Below are 20,016 nucleotides of genomic sequence, written 5' to 3'. Positions count from 1 at the left end.
CGCGCACCCAATACATCTTATTACAATACTGTATATTTCTTATATAATGTTCTCGTAACAGATATTTGAGAGATAAATTATTAATTTTCATATAAAATTAGATTTAAATATATATTATATTAATCTAACTTTTTATTAACTATATTTAAAAACACCAGAAAATGTACGCAATTTAAAAAGTGTGGTGGTGGCAGGGGTGGGTGCTGCTGGGGAGAAGCCACCACTCAGCTGTTGTCTGTGGTCGGTGACAGCGTCGGGAACACCAACGGGGTTTACTAGCACTACCATTGCTTCCATCATGACCTCTGCACTTGCAAATGTTGCTAAGGCGGCCTTGGCGGCTGTGCCCCAGCAGGCCAGAGTGGCTGTGCCCACGGTGATGAGTCAGAAGCGTACTTGTGAGTATCATTAAAGTATAATTTAGTTTACTAGACCTGTTGGGGATAGCCCGGCACAAGAGAAAGGGGTCATTGTCATTGCTAATTTATTAAATTAATATCTCCCAATATGATGTGAACCAATGTTGGAGTTTTACTCTCTACCTGCTGCTTTCGCTTCATCCTCGCCTCTCAACAACATGGAGAGACGCGATGTCATGTATTTTTATGTTAAACACAATTACGCAAAATTAATCCCTTGGAGGTCATTATATGGCCCGCAACCTCAACCCTGGGGAGCATGTATCGCCAGCTTTGAATATTGTAACGCCTACCACCTATGTAAGTAAATATATCAGAATTGTACAGTAAACGTGCAACACCTTAACAGCTGTGCGATCATCCCCAACCCCTTTAATAACTGAGGCCTCTCCTGTAATCTTTTAGATAAAAGTATCTCATACTACAGCATGTCAACATTACCCTAAGGCTTATACCATAACATAGTACTGTGATAGTAAAAGTTTGGTTCATTCATGTCGTTCATGTAATGGGATGGTACAGGTGTTGGTGGTCGTTCGTGAAGTGTGGTGGTAGATGTGTTGGTAGTCGTTAGTAGTGTGAATGGTACGGGTGTTGGAAGTCGTTCGTGAAGTGTGGTGGTAGATGTGTTGGTAGTCGTTAGTAGTGTGAATGGTACGGGTGTTGGAAGTCGTTCATGGAGTTTGGTGGTCGTTTATGTAGTGTGATGGGACAGGTGTTGGTGGTCTTTCATTTACCATGTGTATTTGCTCAAAATTAATATCAACTCTTGAACCCCCGAGTTGATCCTTAGACACGAGTGCGAGTCACAGTCAGCAGGAGGTTCGAGTTTGGTCATAACAATAGATTTCGAGCCCAAGCGAACGTGAATCTGTTATATTGCGAACAATGGTCTTATGAAATTACACATCTTAGTTTCAGTTTCCTGGAGAAGGGAGGATGTGTGTACCTGACTCCCCACCGAATACGCCGCTCAAAACGGGCCATCAAAATCCAGACTCGCTTGGATGAAAACACTGGACTCTAAGCGATGCGTTCTTTTGTTTTCTTTCATTGGTAAAAATAGATTTGCACAATTTGAAGAACCGTGTCATAATATGGCAAATTTTCATGGTTTTACGGTACATATTTTTATTTTTTTACGAAGTTAACGTATTTCGTTACAGTACATGTCTGTACAGTTTCCATGCGTTCGTGCTTTTCCAGAGAATGGCACAACTTAGGTACCGAAACTCAGAGCGTCCACTTGTCCCCGTCACCGAGGGAAGACTTGGTATATCGAGCGACACCCCCCCCCATTAGCATCTCAAGGTCGATTGGGTCCATGAATTTCCACAATCGACAAAAACATCCCTTGAACGTATGGTAAAATAAGTTTAATGCAAGTACTTTTGTATATGCGGTATATAAGGGAGAGGTTCATCAAGTAACGAAGGATTTCATGAAACCCAAAACACTATCATCTGAGCTTGCATAGATTGTTCAAAATTATCGTCTTGAAAGATTGTTCATGTAACTCAAAGATGCACGAGGGCGTCATTAGATAACACCGTCAATGTAATGGATGTTATTTCTCACCTGTCAGTTTAGAACGTGACCCATGATGACCTCGTATGACCCTTGTCTGGAATATGTTAGGTAGTCATAAGCACGTGAAGCTGATAAGTACCGTGACGGGTGATAATGATAAACGAACATATTTATGATGACAACGACTTCTGTTATCAGATACAGGACAAACAGATCTGGGGTTTTGTGAAGTTCTTGAGATGGATAAAGATATGTATTCAGTACAGTAAATTACATCACATTGGTTCAACTGTACTTCAACATGTACATAAACATTGCAGGTATCCAGTACAGTATAAAAAACACATATACAAAGACAGCACAGATATCCTGTATGTAAAAATAGGACAGGTGTACAATGGTAAAGAACAATACATGTGTCAAAGAATAGCCCAAGAAAGCAGTTAAAAGCTCCTATAAATCGGGGTCCTTTTGTGAGGCTGGCGGGACTTATTAATACATAGGCTACTGTAACTTGCTAAAGTAAAAAAAAAATACTATAAATGCGATCAGCAATTAAGAATTCGTCCAAAGTACAAAAATAAGATTTTTTGTGAGGATCGTATATGTAATTTTTATTCCAACTGGTGCTAAGTAAACGCGCCTATAGATACGGTAGGCTGTAATTTCGATGCTACATTCTCACGTATATTTTTGTGGTTTACCTGAAGTCTGCGTACTTTACTTCGGGAAAATATTCATCTCACAAACCTTAGGGAATCTGGTGCCAGCCTGACCAAAGAATCACGCTGAGTTTTCACGTGAATTCATTTATCCGTAATTGGAAATGAAAGAACCGTCTTTTCCTCAATCATGTTGGAAATAGAGCTGTGAATGAGGACTTTCTTGTATACTTGATGCCCTTTTATGTTAATAATCAAGCCAATGAAACAGCCCTGGTATTTAAGGAGTGTTGTGCCTTGGCCAATTTTTCATGCTAAGCTGGTTATGTGATACGTGTTTTGCGGGTAATTCATTCATTCTCCCACACGACGGACTTGTGCCTCAGATTTCGCGGGGTATGCGTTGCTGCTGGTATTTTAAACGTTGCACAAAGCACTCTTTTGTAAACGCATAGTCGGCAATATAGGAGTGATGAAGAAATTTCCCTAAACATTTGAGTGTTGTTGTAAAGTATGACTATCTTTACACATTTTGTTTTGGTGAGTATTTGTTTAGTAGTCCTTGTGTTTGACGCTGTTCAGTATGGCAGTTTTAGCTAACACACATATCAATCAATATGAACGCGGTTATGAAACTCTCCTGGGGTAAACTAAAACACTCAACTAACCGACGCGCTTTGAAATTAAATAAAAATATTTGATAGCGTCTAGATTTAATCATCTCGAAGGACATTATAGAAGAACCCTGAAATAGTACAATAATTGGAGAAAAAATGTAGTGTGATGTAAGATGCTTATTGTATCAACTCGTGTGGATAAAAGTAAATGTTATGGTGTGTTTCTTCTGTTTTTTATCTAGGTGGCGGAAGATAAAAAAATACACACCTACAAGACGCAAATAATAAATTGTTAGGTTAATTAAAAAATAAAACTAATTTACTATATTAAATATTTTATGGCGGTATAAAGGAAGAGTACCAAAGTATTAAAATATCGTTATCACCACTAGCAATTTCTTCACAATGCATATTTACACAGCGTATGGGATAGAAGCGTGGACATTCAGAAGTCCTCAGAAAGAGGTTGGAGGCCTTTAAAATGTGGTGTTACAGGCGAATGGTAAGAATAAGCTACACTGACAGGGAAACAAATGAAGTATTAAGATTAACAAAATCCTTGAGAGAAAAACTTTAAATGTACAGAAAAAGAAATGAGAGATACTTTGGTCATATAATTAGGGATGAGGGAAATATTAATGGGCAAAGTTCAGGTTAAGATGGTCAGAGACTGGGATGGATGAATGAAATTAAAAACTGGGTCCCCAGAGATACAAAACCAAAGAGGATTGGTAAAAACAGCCCGAGAACGTTTAGTGTGGAGGACTGTGGTTGCCAACCCTCAGATATGTGGACGGTACTCTGATTAATTGAGCGTAGCCAGTCGATCCTTGAGTAATAAATAATATGGTGTTTTTTGAAAAGTAAAGAATAACATTGCCAAAAGTAACAATATTTTGTATTTTTTGTAAACTTGAGTAATTCACAGATGGAGATAGGCAGTGCACGAGGCCAAGGTTAACCCCCCAGTGTAACTTCCTCAACTGTGCTTGTTGGCTAAATTAGGACTAGTGTTTACTTTGCTCTCCGAATGACTTACTTGTGGAAATAATGAAAATAGTTTGTGATTTATTTTCGTGTGGGAATTTGCTTGGCGTTAAAATATAAGGTAAAACGCACACACCCAGTTGTGAAATCTGAAGTGTTTTTTTTTATACTTTCTTTACAGTGATAATCGACCACAAAATATCTGTACATTTTTTCAAAGAATTAATGTTTAATCTAAATTCCTGATAAAGCAAGAAGCACTGCAACTAACACACCAACAGTAACATTTATATTATTTTTTCCCCTCCTAATTTTGCCCCGCAAGACATAATTAAACTAGTAACTTGAATAATTGGTTAAGTTTGTGTATATCTCAGCAGTAAACATTAAGTGTTAACAAGACTGCTGTCGGCTCTCATTTTCATTCTACTGCAGATGAAAAAAAAAATCTCAAGTTCTTGGGTTACGGATTCTTCATTCATAACAAAGGACGAACGCTCGTGTTGGATTGGAATGTAACAGAAGTATGGGTGAAGATTTTTGAAACGCTATTAGATTGATAAAAAAACAGCCCGAGAACAGTTAAAGAGTGAAGGACTGTGGTCGCCAACCCTCAGATATAAGAACAGTACTCTGTAGGCTTGGGACTCTAGTGGAGGTTATTGTGCCACGGCTTATTTCACCTGGTAATTAAATACTCTAGCACAGCCTAAGCCCCAATCTTCACGCGATTCTAGGATTTGTAAAGAAATATCGCCAACGACAGTACTAATGCTGTTTCCAATACCACCACAACCAGTACCACCACAACCAGTACCATCACAACCAGTACCACCACCATCCCAACCACCATCATAATCAGTATCACCATCATATCACAATCCGTACCACCACAACCAGTACCACCAGTACCACCACAACCAGTACCATCACAACCAGTACCACCACCATCCCAACCACCATCATAATCAGTATCACTATCATATCACAATCCGTACCACCACCAATACCACTACAAACAGTATCACCACTACCATCACAACCAGTATCACCATCATATCTCAATCCGTACCATCACCAGTACCACCACCATCACCACCAGTACCACCACCACCACAACCAGTACCACCACTACCATCACAACCAGTACCGCCACCATCCCAACCACCATCATAACCAGTATCACTATATCACAATCAGTACCACCACCATCACCACCAGTACCACCACAATCAGTACCACCACCATCACCACCAGAACCACCACCATTCCAACCACCATCATAACCAGTATCACCATCATATCTCAGTCCGTACCACCACCAGTACCACCACAATCAGTACCACCACCATCACCACCACAATCAGTACCACCCACCACCATCAGTACCACCACAACCAGTACCACCACCATCACAACCAGTACCACCACCATCACAACCACCACCATAACCAGTATCACCATCATATCACAATCCGTACCACCACTAATACCACCACCATCACCACCAGTACCACCACCAGTACAACCAGTACCACCACCATCACAACCAGTATCACCTTAGACACGCTATCACCTACACCACCACAACAAACCAGCAACAACAATATTGCACACGGGAACAGTCGTCAGTCAGTCAGTCGTTGCCGGCAGTACCGACCACCGGCTGCCTACGTGACTAGTGAGTGGAGGGGGATACGTGTTGGGTTGGCGGGGAGAGTGTGAGGGGAGGAGGGGGGGATTCTGAGCCGGCGTGTGTACCCTGCCTCCGTATCCCTCCCGCCACTCACACACACACTCCCTCCCCCCTTCTTGTGTAATAAGCCGGTCTCTTAATTTGTTTAGTGGTTGTTATTAATAGCTTGGGTACCGGTGTGTGAGAGTGGTAGAGTAGTGAACGGGTCGCGGGGGGTTTCAGTCTCTTAATAATACCTGCCTGCCGTCCACCATACTACAGTCAATTTCAATTCAATTCAATTCAATTCGATATAGATTGAAGGAAGAAATGTACTCAGATGTTGTGTGTGTGTGTGGGGAGGGGGAATACCACCCGTCTCCTCTCCTCCCCCCGCCACCCATCTCCACTCCTCTCCACTCCCCCGGCCTTCCCCACCAGTCAAGGCCTTACCCCCATCCCAGTACTTCACTTATTTGCATTCTTACTTCTTCTTCCTTCGTCTTATCCTCGTTGACACACTTCATTACACATCCCTCACCCCCACACACTCATTCTACCAGTTCCTCATCACACACACAAACACACATACACAAACATACATACATACCACTCTCCACTGGGTCCAGTTGTTGAGCTTAAGGGTTGGCCGCCACATCAACTTTAAGGTGAGAAATAGGTCATACTCCACCACCCTATCTCCTTGGCCGGTTGGGAACGGTGATGGTGCGGGGCTTTGCTTGGGAGTTGTGTTTGGGATTTTTCGTCGGTTGTGGATGATGGTTATTTGTGGTGATGGATGGTGGGTGTGGGTGCTTGTTTGTGGTGGTGGGTGCTTGGTTGAGGGTGGGTGCTTGTCTGTGATTGTGGGTGGTGCTTGTCTGTGATTGTGATTGGTGCTTGTCTGTGATTGTGATTGGTGCTTGTCTGTGATTGTGGGTGGTGGGTGAGTGATCGTAATTCGGAAGGCTTATCCTCTTTGGGCGACCTCCAAACGGCCTTCTCTCTCTCCCTCCTTCCCCTCCTTCCCTCCCTCTAGTGATAAGAGATGGGGAGTACCTGGCATGGGAGGTGCTGTGTACCTGTGGTGGTCACTCAACTCTCAAGTGGGTCTTATCAATCACTCATTCACTACCCTATTTTTACCATGTTGCTCTTCGTCATCTTGCTCAACGTTACCCACCTCGTCTTGCTGTCATATTTGTAGCTTTAAAACCGGATTTTTCTTCGCACGGTCGACTCCAGTTTAGTGTAGGTTGGTTACTTTAGCTTAGCTTTCTGTAGCTTACTTTAAGTTAGTGAAACATCATGTAACCTAACCTAGCTTAATTTAAACTAGCCAAACCTTTGATAGCATAGTCTAGCTGCCTAATCTGTGCTCACTTAATATAGGTAGCAGAGTACAGTATAGCCTAGTATACTGTATCTCACCCTACCTTTTACAAGCTTGACTTAACTTAGTCTGTTGGAAGTTAAAGTCTCGCTTACCCGAGCCAGGTAAAGAAACGTGTTAGGTCTCCCGCAATATGCCATTAGTGGTGTTTTGTCCCACGGGGGAAGGTGAAGATGTCATTGCGGGCCATTGTTCAACGCTTCCCACGTTGTAAGTGGTTGATATGTCCACGTACTAAACTCTTCCTATTTTTATTGGCCTTAGCAACCATTACAATTTAGTCGCAGTGCGGGTGGGTGGGTGGGTGGAGGTGCAGAATAATTCATATGCTAATGTCTAGAGGTGGAACAACAAGGTGAAGGATGCAACTGTGGAGGGTGTGGTGTGCCCGTGGATGCAGGGAGTTACCCGGCCGACAAGCCCCCGGGTCAGACGCTTGAACCGGTAACTTTCACAAAAGGAGCAGGGACCACTTCCTAGGTTGTGTGTGTGTCAGGAGTGTTGGACATAATATTTCAAAGGCCATACTAGTTTACAATGATCTACCGAACTCAAGTAAACATAACCTAACATAATAATAACGCTTTCAGAAACGAGCTGACGGGATTCTCGGTTTAGTGGAGTGGATTTTGTCTAAGCAGTCATCAGGTGACTTTTACCATGACAAGTTTATCATTGACCGCCGGTTGAAGAATTTTTGACTGATAATTATCGATCGGTGCCTCAAGTGTTGATGATACAGATAATATGCGTCGTTGAAAAGTGGGTTTAATGCCCTCTCCCTCTCAAGGCCACCTGATACATCACGTTTATTTGCAGTGGTTTTTACGTCCTCTCTCACACTCACCACGTAACTAACGGGTGGAAATGCTGTCCACATACGTTTGTGAACAGGAGTTGTGTATATGATCAATTGAAACAAGAAACTGCTTTTGTGTGGATATAACCAAACGAAATTTCTGATCAGCTGGGTAATTATTATTTTGCTTTTATATTGTGTACTAGTTACCTCCACATTTAGTCGTCTAGGCGAGAGCAGGGGACGCAGAGCTACATGACATGAATTCCCCCATGGATTACAATATCTATCCACAGTGTGCACATGTCGGGTTAAATTTGTGGACGAGAACGTCTTATCTTGACCCACCTAACTCAAGTTGCAGCCCTCGAGGTCATCCATACAACTCATTTGTTTTCTTCTGGTTTCTACTTATAAATAAATAACTTTATCTCATGTTATCAGATATATAAAATGTCCTCAACTTCATAACATGGCTTCAGTATTGTGTAGCCTGTGTGACCTTTCATGCAGGGATATGCTGTACGCCACACATGGTTTAGTGAAAGTAACTGTAGCATAAAGATTACTAAATCATCTTAATGGGATGTACGGGTTTGTTGGTTCAGCGGCGTGACACCGATTGTACACCCCCGCCCCTCCGATTGTACACCCCCGCCCCTCCGATTGTACACCCGACCCCACCGATTGTACACCCCCGCCCCGCCGATTGTACACAGGTTAAAAAAACAAGTTCCAGTACCGAACCCTTAATGTGCCCTGTTAAATGGTTCAGGTTTTTTGGTGATATGAAAACTTAAGACTGGCGAATGTCAGCACTAAATGTTATACGTATCGTCCAGACAGACGCATTGATAATGTATTGTCATGATACTTAAGACTGGGTGAAGTCAAGTTGAGGTTTCCTTGCGCAATTGTATTTAACAAGATTCGTTAAAATCCGTATTTGGATATTAGAAATCTCTCGGTAATCGAACTTAGGTTAGTTACGAATGTGTAATTTCATGTATTAACTTTCGAACCCAAGTTCAGTGACTCTGGGCAATAATGACAACTTTTCTCGTGTAAGGTTTGAAGAAATATAATATCGTGCCGGGAAAGATCAAATATTCCCTGGTTGACGGTATAGTAGGTCTTCACGGTGCCGGTTCTGAAAGCTTAACTAACGAATTTTACCCTGAAGCAGGAATAACAAACGTGATTCACTGGTTATTCACATAGCAACTTCCCCATTTTGCGGCTCTTCTGGTACTGAGCGTAAGGGAACTTGTTATATGGGTGGAGAGAGTTACCCACTATCAATACAGTTGTCTCACATGTATCGGGGGCGGGGAGGGTCATCAACTCCACGGAATCTCACTTTATCACTACTTAAAAACCCCTCATTTTTTATTTCACGGTTTAAAACATTTTGATAATTCCGAAATGTTAGGCTTGGAGAAATGTTTCATTAATTCTGTTTTTATCTCAATTCGTGGTGGCAGGAAGTAATTGTGAGGTGAAAATGTAATTGTTAGACCAGTTTATATTAATTTTTGTACCAGTATTCAGTGAAGGAAGTCACAATGTTGTGTTGTATTGATAGCTGCCGTGCTATCTCTATTGCATGTCTAGTTTACCCTACTCTTTCTTTTTTGCGTGTAAATTGTGGTAATGATACCGTAAAACAACCATGATAGGCCTCTAAAGTGCTGTGTATATCGTGTGTACCTTGACGCGTGCCTCGTGTGCTTGGTTGTGCACCCTGCCAAGAACATAGAAGGTACTTTGTTTTGTTTACTTCATATATCATTGAGGTAACGGGTGAATTTTAAGTTTTCAAGAGTTAATAATCTGTATTTCTGTCTCCAGCTATTGCTCACTTTACGAGTCGTCAAAGAAATTCACCAGTAGTTCATCAGTCTATCCCGCTTTAAGAGATGCGTTATTTTGCTTTCATAAGTCGTCTTGGTCTGTTCCAACTCCACGTTGTGTTTTGAAGTTAGTCTTACGCCATCCACCAGGCCCTAGCCTCCGCCCCTCCCCTCTGAGGCCATTTGTTGTTGTGGGGTGAAACACGTGGCGCTGACGTAAACAGAAAAATGTTGGCAAGTGGTATGGTGTTGTCATTGGGTGGGTGGGGGTAGGTGGGCAGTAGACAGGTAGCTACTGTAGGTATGTTGTGTATGGTGGTGGTGGAGAGAGGGCGGATTTAAGTGTTCTCTGGTGGGAGTGGGAGGGGTACCTGGACACAGCCTTCCCTCACCCTCCCTCTCCCTCCCCTCCTCCGGTCCTGACTCTCAATAATTCACACGTCCAGTTATTTTCCCTCAATTAAAGTTTACAGTCGAGTCTTAGCACAATTACGATGTCATGTAAAGTAAATCGGCGCGAGGCATTCATTATACTGTATACCCTCTAAAGTAAAAAATATAATCGTATGTGCCTTAGAGAGTCTGGGATGAGGCATTGTCTTTTGTTTCCTAGTCGCTTCTTGTCTACTTTACTCTCCTTCCACCCTTTCTCTTTTTCCTTGTTGCTCCTCAGCTTCTCTTACGGTCGGCGGGATACCTATGGGAGTTGATTTAAAGCATCACGTCATCAATAACAACAAACCGCAGTCAAGATATTCTGTACAGCATAATGTCTATCTATGACTCCATCGTAATTACCTCCTCCCCTCCACACCTCTTTGATGACTGGGGAAGACCTAGTCAAACAGCCTAACAACCCCATCTAATCTTAATTTGAAGATATTAAGTTTTTAACTGAACAACTCAGTTATTGATAAATCCAATTGTGCGAGAGAATTATAGGTAAGTGAAACCTAAAATCAGGACAGGTAGCAATGGTTTAAATCAGACAAAAATAGATTAGTAAACATTGGTTTGGAAAGTAAGAATTGTGGATGAGTGGAATTCGCTGGGTGTAAATAGAGCTGCCTAGTATGGATTGCAGTTTCCCCATTTTTACGTTAGTTGACCTCACTACCCACTAGGCAAATATTATGTCCTGGAAAACTTTTTAGGGGAGGTCATGTCCGTAACCTGTCTATTGTTTTAGCTGAGTAAGAAGCTAACAAGCATTGACATTAAACTCATGTGAACTAAGATCTTTAAAGATAAGTTCAGCAGCAAGTGAGTTGACTTGGTGGTGAACTTTTTCGACTGCAGGCATAAGGTGAACGAGCGTTTGTCTAGCATTGTTTCCTCAGCAGGTTAGAAACTGTGTAATTGGAGGTGGATTGCATACTTGCCAAAAAATACTAACCACACTTTCAGTTCTATTTCTCCTCAGCTGTTTTTATACCCTGACCGATATCTGTTGCGGGGGGTTAAGTTGTCGTGTTGCCCGCCATGTGTTTTCGTCTACACATCCCTGTCCCAACACAAACTTTAACTGTGTTTCGGACATTTCAGTAAACCTTCATCCACAGCCACAGAAAGAGGATGAAGCCTATAGATTTTATTGGTTAAAATCAGAGTCACAGAGGTCGGTCACAGTCTCTAGGGGTTATAACGTTATATGCTTCAGTTAATTATATTTGTGGACGAGGCTTGGTTACGTCACACGCAGTGCTTATTTTGGCCACCGTCGGACAAAAGGACAAGGTCACCCCAACCAGGAAACACCCACAATTATTGAAAGATTTTTACCAATTAATTAAAGCTGAACTGACTCAACCCAGTGACCATCAACGTTTCACTCAAAGCTGATCGACGAACAGTGAATAATCCAGTCAAATGCCCTCGATAATTATGATTTTACAGATCTATAACTAAAACCAAGACCACATAAAGCTGATTATAGTTGGTTTAATATATTCTGGACATATTTTTTCTCATTTTTAAAGGGATTATTTTTTTCTGGGAGGGGATCAGACAAAATATAACTGAATAAATAATGGGATTTTGTTTTTATTTATACACGAACATTGGTGCCCGAAATATATGGTACAGGACATGAAACCATCATTGAGGTGTTTAGGCAATAACTTTAGTGCTGGTGGAGGCGCTGTGCAGTTATAGAAAGGTAATTAAGAAATCAAGATTGAGCAGCAAGCAGGGGGATGACCCAGTTCATGTATGGCCTTAGTAACTATTTTGTGGTAACACCCAGATGAATGACAGATATTAATATTAGTACAGTAGTAGTAGTAGTAGTTTTTTTTAGTACGGTCTTCGTAGTGATGGTTAGTTTATCAAGGAAATTGTAAGTGTGGACATTGTGCCCCGGGGGGAGACGCTACAACACTACACTTTGGGGTAATTATGTTCTTAGCTGGTGGACCCTGGAAGAGCACGAGGAGTATCGTGCCTTTCATGGCGTAACAATTACCTCCGCCAGGTAGGTATTTCTCACCCCCGGCTCCGGTATTTGGTTTTCCTGAGATTGTGTTGTCATTCTGTGTAGATTGTTTGTGCTTGAGTTTGACCAAAAAGTGAGGTGGTGGGAGGGGGTGGCAGGGTGAAGGCCAAGAATAGTAAGGACCAGCAGTGGTTGCTGATGGTGCCAACATTAACCACGTCACACACACATACTCACACACCTCACGTACCAGTCCCGCCAGCAGCACAAGGATGCCACGTGATCTACAACAAACACACGCGCATTTAAACCCATTCATATTATCATGGTTCCTTTGGAGTGTCATGGTTCACACGATCGCGTCCTTAAGTATCAGATGACTACTTTTATACAATTATGGCCGATGAATTATTGTATAATTTACTCGACAACCTCTTCCGGACAGTGTAGCTATATTGAGGTATCATGGTTGTTAGTGATGGTAATAATATGTACCCAGGTAGAGGCCAGGCTGTGAAGTGAATTATTTACAGCTCCCACAGAATAAAATAAGCATTTGCTTGTTCTCATTTGTCCGTACACGTGTGTTGGAAATAAGTGTTGCGACATTCCATAATGAACCTTATTCTGCGCCACAAGGATTTGAGGATGCCCGTAGTTCCAGTGTTCTAATTGATCAATTGAGCAACACATCATACAAAGTTCCGTATGTTGTGGAGGAGGGAGTTCTACCGTTCAGGTGAGGATGACTTGGGTGCCAGAATCAGCTGACCGTCTTTGGCACGCTCCCCACCATGTCGCCGGTTGCAGGCATAAATTTTTTTTCAGACCGTCTCCATCCTAAGTCTTTGCTGTGGTTCTGCCTCACTAGTACACCTATGGGGGTAACAAACTACCTCTTGAGGACTAGATCACTTTACATTAATCAGTTAATCAAATTCTCTTGTTGTGGCGACCTTGGCAACTGTGACAATTTATAGTTGATTGATTGGTGGTTGCTCAGTGAGTGGTGCTGCCACATCGGTAAAGCCACGTCCATATTTTTCTTATCAAAATTTGTTTAAATTAAATTTATCACGTGAAAATTGTGTGTAATAATGACCATTATGTGTTGCAAAGATAGAGAGTTTGGGGGTCTCATTTGGTGGCGTTTTGATAATTATGGCACCATACAATTATGACGTCGGCGTCAGGCGTGTTCATTACATGTTAACCTTGGCATCAGCACTCGACTGTGTTAAGATCATCATTTCATGCAACACCACATAAGTGTGTGTGTGGACATCAGGATTTATTGGTATTAGGGTAAAACATCTTGCACAGAATCACTTAATCACGAATTAGTCACGGTGTAGTAAGGGCCACTTGGGATCCGGTGGAATACTGTACAGTATTTAAATATTATATTTTTTTGTTGAGTAATTTGGCACCTGGGGGTGTCATCTGTTATATTGATCAATCCTACAATTTGGGCAGGTATCATAAATATCTTCCATAAATATGTGCGTCCGTAGGTGGGTGTAAAATAATAGAACTACAGTATAACACTTTCTACAGGGCGTTTTGTTGTCTGATACATAAGTAAAGTTCGTGTTGGGATGAGAGGTAGGCAGAGGATGAACAGCAGTTATAACTCAACCCTCCGGACACAACCCCTTAATAATAGTATAATGACTTCCCGTCATGTTCGAGAGCAGCCAGCCTAAAGGCCACCTAGACGTGAATATAAAGTGTGGAAGCTGACACCAACACAACCAGAATTAATAAGTTTTATGAGCCAAGAAGAGTGGACAAGTTGCCTCCTGTTGGCTAGCCATTACACCATAACGCTATCCACCAATTAACATCCACTCTTAATTATTGCTAGGTAGACAAATAAAAATATCATAATAGTTAACCAAAGTTGCACCATGCTGGGGGCACTACACGCCTGGTAACTCCCTAATCCATCAATACCGCCCTCACATTTGAGGGTTGGCGACCACAGTCATCCAGTAAACGTTCTCTATATAAATGAGTGTTAAATCCCTTCTAGTTACAATATGTCACTGTAAGGACACTGGTCAATTCTCCAGGTAAAGGACGTCGGATAATGGTGTGTCAGGTCAGGTCACAATTCAGATTCAAAGTGAGGTCGGGTTCATTGTCGACAGAATCTATCAGTATCAGCACATAAGGAATAGTTCAGGTAAAGGTGATGCAGCTGTCTCTAACAGCAAGAAAATATCAATACAGTATTTGTAAAACTATTTGTACTTTTGAACTAAATGAAATTATACTTTTGATGTGAACATTCTACACAAATTTACCATCCCCTCCCCTCCATTATTCTCTCTTACCTCACTGTGTGCTGGATTGTTTAAGTTCACTCTTTTCCTCCGTTTCAGATGGCACTGACAAGCGCATTGAGGTGGTAAACCCCGTAGTGGAGCTGGATGGAGACGAGATGACCCGCATCATCTGGGAGAATATCAAGGAGTCCCTCATCTTCCCATACCTTAAGGTAATGACCAACAAGTTGTGCTGCTTCACTTTCAGTCTGGGGTTACATAATTTTAATAATTTTTCCATCACTTTTGGATTTCATCAAAGTGAAGATAAAAAATAACCTCAGTAGCCTATACTGTATTACGAAATGTCTAAACCCTCAGGTATCCTCGACACTGTACCGGATTTGTCTTTTGGTAGTACAGTACTGTAACATCATTAGGTCTCATTAATTTGTACATTTTGGGATTTCTGGAGTCTTGTGTCAACACATTGTCATGAACAAAAATCATGACCATGTACTGTATTAAAGGTTAAGGCCAGAGAGTTAGTCATATGAAATTTTTCTTGTCAGTTCCTTATCTTTTAACTATTGAAGATAATCTCTGGATGTTCATAGATTTACCTATTATCACCATGTCACATTATGAACAAGGGTAAGGACTGTACATAAAAGGTCAGTCACAAATAGATGACAAAGGTTGAATGTAATTTTTTTATCTTATGGTCACCAGTGCTGGAGTGGTGTTGTCATCAACCGTATTATGTATTTGTTCATTCATCTGTTAAGGCTTTTACCCACTGGCTTTCTACAAAATGATGATAAGCCCATTTTTCAAGCCCCTATGATCCACAGATCTAATTTTTTAAGATAAAGTCTATAGATTCCTTTTATTTTATATAATTCCCTAGTGCTTAGTGGCCATGGGGTCATCCATAGTTTGCATTATAATCACAGCCATGAAATTAACAAATTTGAAACTATAATTGTTTGTTGAAGATCGACTGCAAGTACTACGACCTGGGTCTGCCATACCGTGACCAGACAGATGATCAGGTGACCATTGATTCAGCCCTGGCTATCAAGAAGTACAACGTTGGCATCAAATGTGCCACGATCACCCCAGATGAACAGCGTGTTGAAGGTGAGGGTTGTTTTGCAGCTTGTGCTCTGTTTTGTTCAAGGTTACTGGGCCAGAGGTACTTCATGATCCATCGTCATTTCAGATGTAGGTATTGTAGTAGTTTTTGCTCCCAAGTATTTATTGCCCATGATTGAATTACTATTATGGGAATGTCCTGTATCACTCTTAAATATTTTAGTTTTTACTTACGATGTATGGGCTGAATCTGGTGTGAGGGAACTATATCAGTTGTCTGGTCTGCCAAGCATCAGGAGTATGGTTGCTTCAACACCCTTAGCGTAATCTGTTAGCTAACCAGCGTGGAACCTGAGAGCTGAAAGTCTTTAGTGTTTTAGTAACATCCATTGTTTTCTTTTCCAAATTTGTCATGTTTGAGTTTTTTTGTGTTTGTGGTAATGCAGTACAGTACATCATGTGGTTTTATTTATTTATTTATTTCCAGAATTCAAGCTTAAGAAGATGTGGCTGAGTCCCAATGGAACCATCCGTAATATCCTGGGCGGCACAGTGTTTCGTGAGCCCATCCTTTGCCAGAATATCCCGCGCCTTGTGCCAGGCTGGACTCAGAGTATCGTCATTGGCAGACATGCCCATGGTGACCAGTACAAGGCTACTGATGTTGTCATTCCTGCCAATGGCACAGTAAGTGGTCTACAGTAGTTGCTCCTTTAACCCTTAGGCCCCGGGTGACGTTTCAGAACGTCCGCCTATTTTCCCTGGGAAATTTTTTTACAGTACAGGTACACAGTTTGAGTAAATGGAGGGTGGGGGGAACCATTGATATTTGTGTTTTATTTAACACATTAAAAAATGTATATTAATTTACAGTGTATTGATAGATGAGTAACACTGAATTGTGAATTGACATGGTGATAATATATGGTTGAAGAATGAATGAAAAAAAATCAACAAAACTTAAGCCATTAAAAATGCAGACAACTTGCTTTGTAAGCAAATATGAGTAGTGTCAAGGGTGGTTGATAACTTAGCCAATATACAGTACTGCTGACATGTAGAGCCAAGGTCTTAATTCATGATGTTTAGACTACAGTTTTGAGTAATAAATGTAAATGTAGCTGAAATATAGACATTTTTGTGATAGGAGTGTACAGTACTGTACTAACTCAGTAAATTTATCAACAGGTGGAGCTTGTGTACACCCCTGATGGTGGTCAGGCCCAGAGAATGAAGGTGTTTGACTTCAAGAATGGTGGTGGTGTTGCCATGGCCATGTACAACACAGATGAGAGTATTAATTCTTTTGCTCATTCTTCCTTCCAAGTAAGTAAATTGTCTTGCCTTATATGTATTAAATGGTACAGAGAGAGAGAGAGAGAGAGAGAGCACTCAGCAATTGGGAATTTGAAATGGTATAGTGTGTACACCATATTCTTTCAATACAAACCTAGCCTCATACATATTGATATTTGTGATATAGTAGTGAATTCGTTTAGATGGACCTCGTGTAAAGCAATAGAGGTGTGTATTTATTGCGCATCTCTTAACCCTCAGGGAAAGCTATCCCTTATGATGCCCCTTTTTTAAGGTAATGGTTGCTGTGTGAGAGATGTACTAATTGTATATTAATACAGTACAATACTAGCTTTCTGTATTATGGATAAAGTCAGGGTTGTATCCCGAAGAGTTGTTGGTTATACCGGTACTACACACGAGTCTCCTTTTCCCGACTGCTATAAAATGGGATTTTCACGTCCGGTCCGATTTAAATTTACAGTTAGTGTAGATTGAACAGATTTCCAGTAATCTGTCTGTACCTTTACTGATTGTTGGATAATTCACCATGAATACCATTACTGTACTTTAAGACTTGAAAACAAATTTCTTCAATCGTGGAAAATTAAAAATTTATTTTGACAGGTTGCTTTGACAAAGGGGTGGCCTCTCTACATGTCCACGAAGAACACAATTCTCAAGCGGTACGATGGACGTTTCAAGGATATTTTTGAGGAGGTCTACCAGGCAGAATACAAGGTATATTTCTCATTAACATACATTTTAGCATTGTTGTTACTGTACTAGGGCAATTCATGCTAAGTCCTCGTTATATATACAGTGGTTCCTCGGTTAACGAACGGTTCGATTAACGAACAAAACTTCGATTAACGATATCCTTACGACAAACACGTTTTGTTGTGAGCATCAGCTGATGGGCTAGTCTCCCACTTCAGTAATCTGTTCTATGTTTACATTCGTTTCCAGTGGAATAAATATCAAGATAGTTGTGCTCTTTAATATTTTTGCATTTTTTACATTAAAATTATTGGTCATTCTGAAATTTAGTTAACATATTGATATATAGTGCAGTACAGTGTTGATTTAAATAAAATAATCTTGAATTACACCTAGTGAATTTAAAATTTTATTGGTGAAATTACTGCATCAAGCATGGGTACCCCTGAAAGGTGATTTCTCCTCCATCCCCACTTCCTTCTTCTCCACCCCCACATCTAATTCCCATCATCAACCAGGAACCTTCTACATACACACCTCAAAGTAAGTGTACTTAACTGCATTTTTTTTATTACTTTGTATGTTTTTTTCTGTAAGCTGGAACCAATTACCCAATATCCCATTGAAACAATAGATTCGGTTAACGAACGACTGGAACGAATTGTGTTCGTTAACGGAGGGACCACTGTATGCATTTTTATTTATAACGATACTTAATTAACACAGAAAAACGATACTTAATTAACACAGAAAAAGAGTTTGTTATCTACACTCGTTCAAGTGATAATTATTTGCTTGGGGGGGGGGGGTATGCATTTACATTGTCTTCAGGCCTTAAGTATAAATTATTCCCAAATATTGTTAATTTTTGTTTGATTTAAACCTTCACCAACTCCATTGTATTTTGTCTTGCTCTACTTTTTCTATACAGTATTCTGGTGTATATGTTTCCTTCACTCTGAAAACTGCAGCAGTTTTTCTTTTCAACATACAGTGTACTAATTCTGTTTATGGTTTACTTTTTATACTGTAGATAAACTAAACTTGTTTTTTTTCTGGTTGATCAGACATTTAGAACTGAATACAGTACAATACATTTATAACACAGTGTGTACAGTTTAATGCAAACCAACAATAATGTTTGCTTGAAATTTCTTCCTTTCATTATAATTACAGTACTGTATTTCATAATTTTTTAAAAATATTTGCACAGCACAGATACTTGTGGTATGTAAGCAGCATATTGTAGTTCACATGTGGATGGAAGTTAGGAACTACCTGTAGTACACTTATAACAGTCTGATGTGGAGGTGCACACTGTAATGTTGATAATGATTTTTGAACTTCCAGAAACACTTTGATGCAAAAGGCATATGGTATGAGCATCGCCTCATTGATGACATGGTAGCCCAGGCCCTCAAGTCTACTGGCGGCTTTGTGTGGGCTTGTAAAAATTATGACGGGGATGTCCAGTCTGACATTGTTGCTCAGGGTTATGGTGAGTATGAAGCTTCTCACATTAATGGTACCCAATCACTTGTCAGTGTGTAGTACAATAAAGCCTCATTAATGCATCATTTGTTGTGACATAATTCACATAAAACCTGTTTCCAGGACCAAAATTCACGTGTATTCTCATCAGCAAAGCTTTCTGGCATAACTGCATTGGCAGGTCTAGTGGCTGCATCATACTACATGTGGAGATTTTTTTCTTTCATAAAGTCTTTCTGTATAGTATTTAAAACCAAAATTGTCATCATCAAAACTACAGTACAGTATAATAAACTGTACTGTAATGCACACACAATAATACTGTAATAGGTATCACGTGTATCCCACACTAAATGTGCTGTATGTTATTGGTTAGTGGTGGTGAAAACCATTAGTACCAAGTTGGTGATTCTTTCACGTGAGAGATATCACCAACTATTGTGAATGTTAATGCATTGAGACAAAAATTTTCTTTAATCCATATGCATTTTTTTTTTTAGATATTTGAAGAAATTCAGAGACATTCTCCAATTTGGTAATGCATCACTTGCTTCCACATTTTGATAATCACAGCCAATGAAGAATATGGATGTATTTTCAATTGCAAAAATAAAATATACTGTTTATAGGAGGTACAGTATATAAATCAGTAATGGCCAATGGCCAAACCTAAGTACAGTACAGTATTTATTTTCCTGTTTTAAATAGGAATGCATTATTGTTTAATTAGACAGTACTTTAATGTACAGTTAAAGCTATTGAAGGCCTGCAA

At 40.5% G+C, this 20,016-nt stretch overlaps 1 protein-coding gene across 1 annotated transcript in view; it reads left to right on the top strand.

Moving 5' to 3' along the window:
• Window positions 1–211: 211 nt before the first annotated feature.
• The window catches only part of LOC121860402 (isocitrate dehydrogenase [NADP], mitochondrial-like), a 24,317-nt gene continuing 4,512 nt past the window's right edge, over window positions 212–20,016 (top strand). The window contains exons 1-7 of the mRNA XM_042357524.1: window positions 212–398; window positions 14,757–14,872; window positions 15,638–15,782; window positions 16,225–16,424; window positions 16,926–17,063; window positions 17,661–17,774; window positions 19,104–19,251. Of these exons, the coding sequence (XP_042213458.1) occupies window positions 299–398; window positions 14,757–14,872; window positions 15,638–15,782; window positions 16,225–16,424; window positions 16,926–17,063; window positions 17,661–17,774; window positions 19,104–19,251 (961 nt within the window). The 5' untranslated portion in view covers window positions 212–298. The remainder of the gene's footprint in view (window positions 399–14,756; window positions 14,873–15,637; window positions 15,783–16,224; window positions 16,425–16,925; window positions 17,064–17,660; window positions 17,775–19,103; window positions 19,252–20,016) is intronic.

The sequence above is a fragment of the Homarus americanus genome, unplaced genomic scaffold, assembly GCF_018991925.1.
Source record: "Homarus americanus isolate GMGI-L3 unplaced genomic scaffold, GMGI_Hamer_2.0 scaffold28051, whole genome shotgun sequence".
In the NCBI taxonomy this organism is placed as follows: domain Eukaryota; kingdom Metazoa; phylum Arthropoda; class Malacostraca; order Decapoda; family Nephropidae; genus Homarus; species Homarus americanus.
This window is presented reverse-complemented; position numbering and strand designations above follow the sequence as displayed.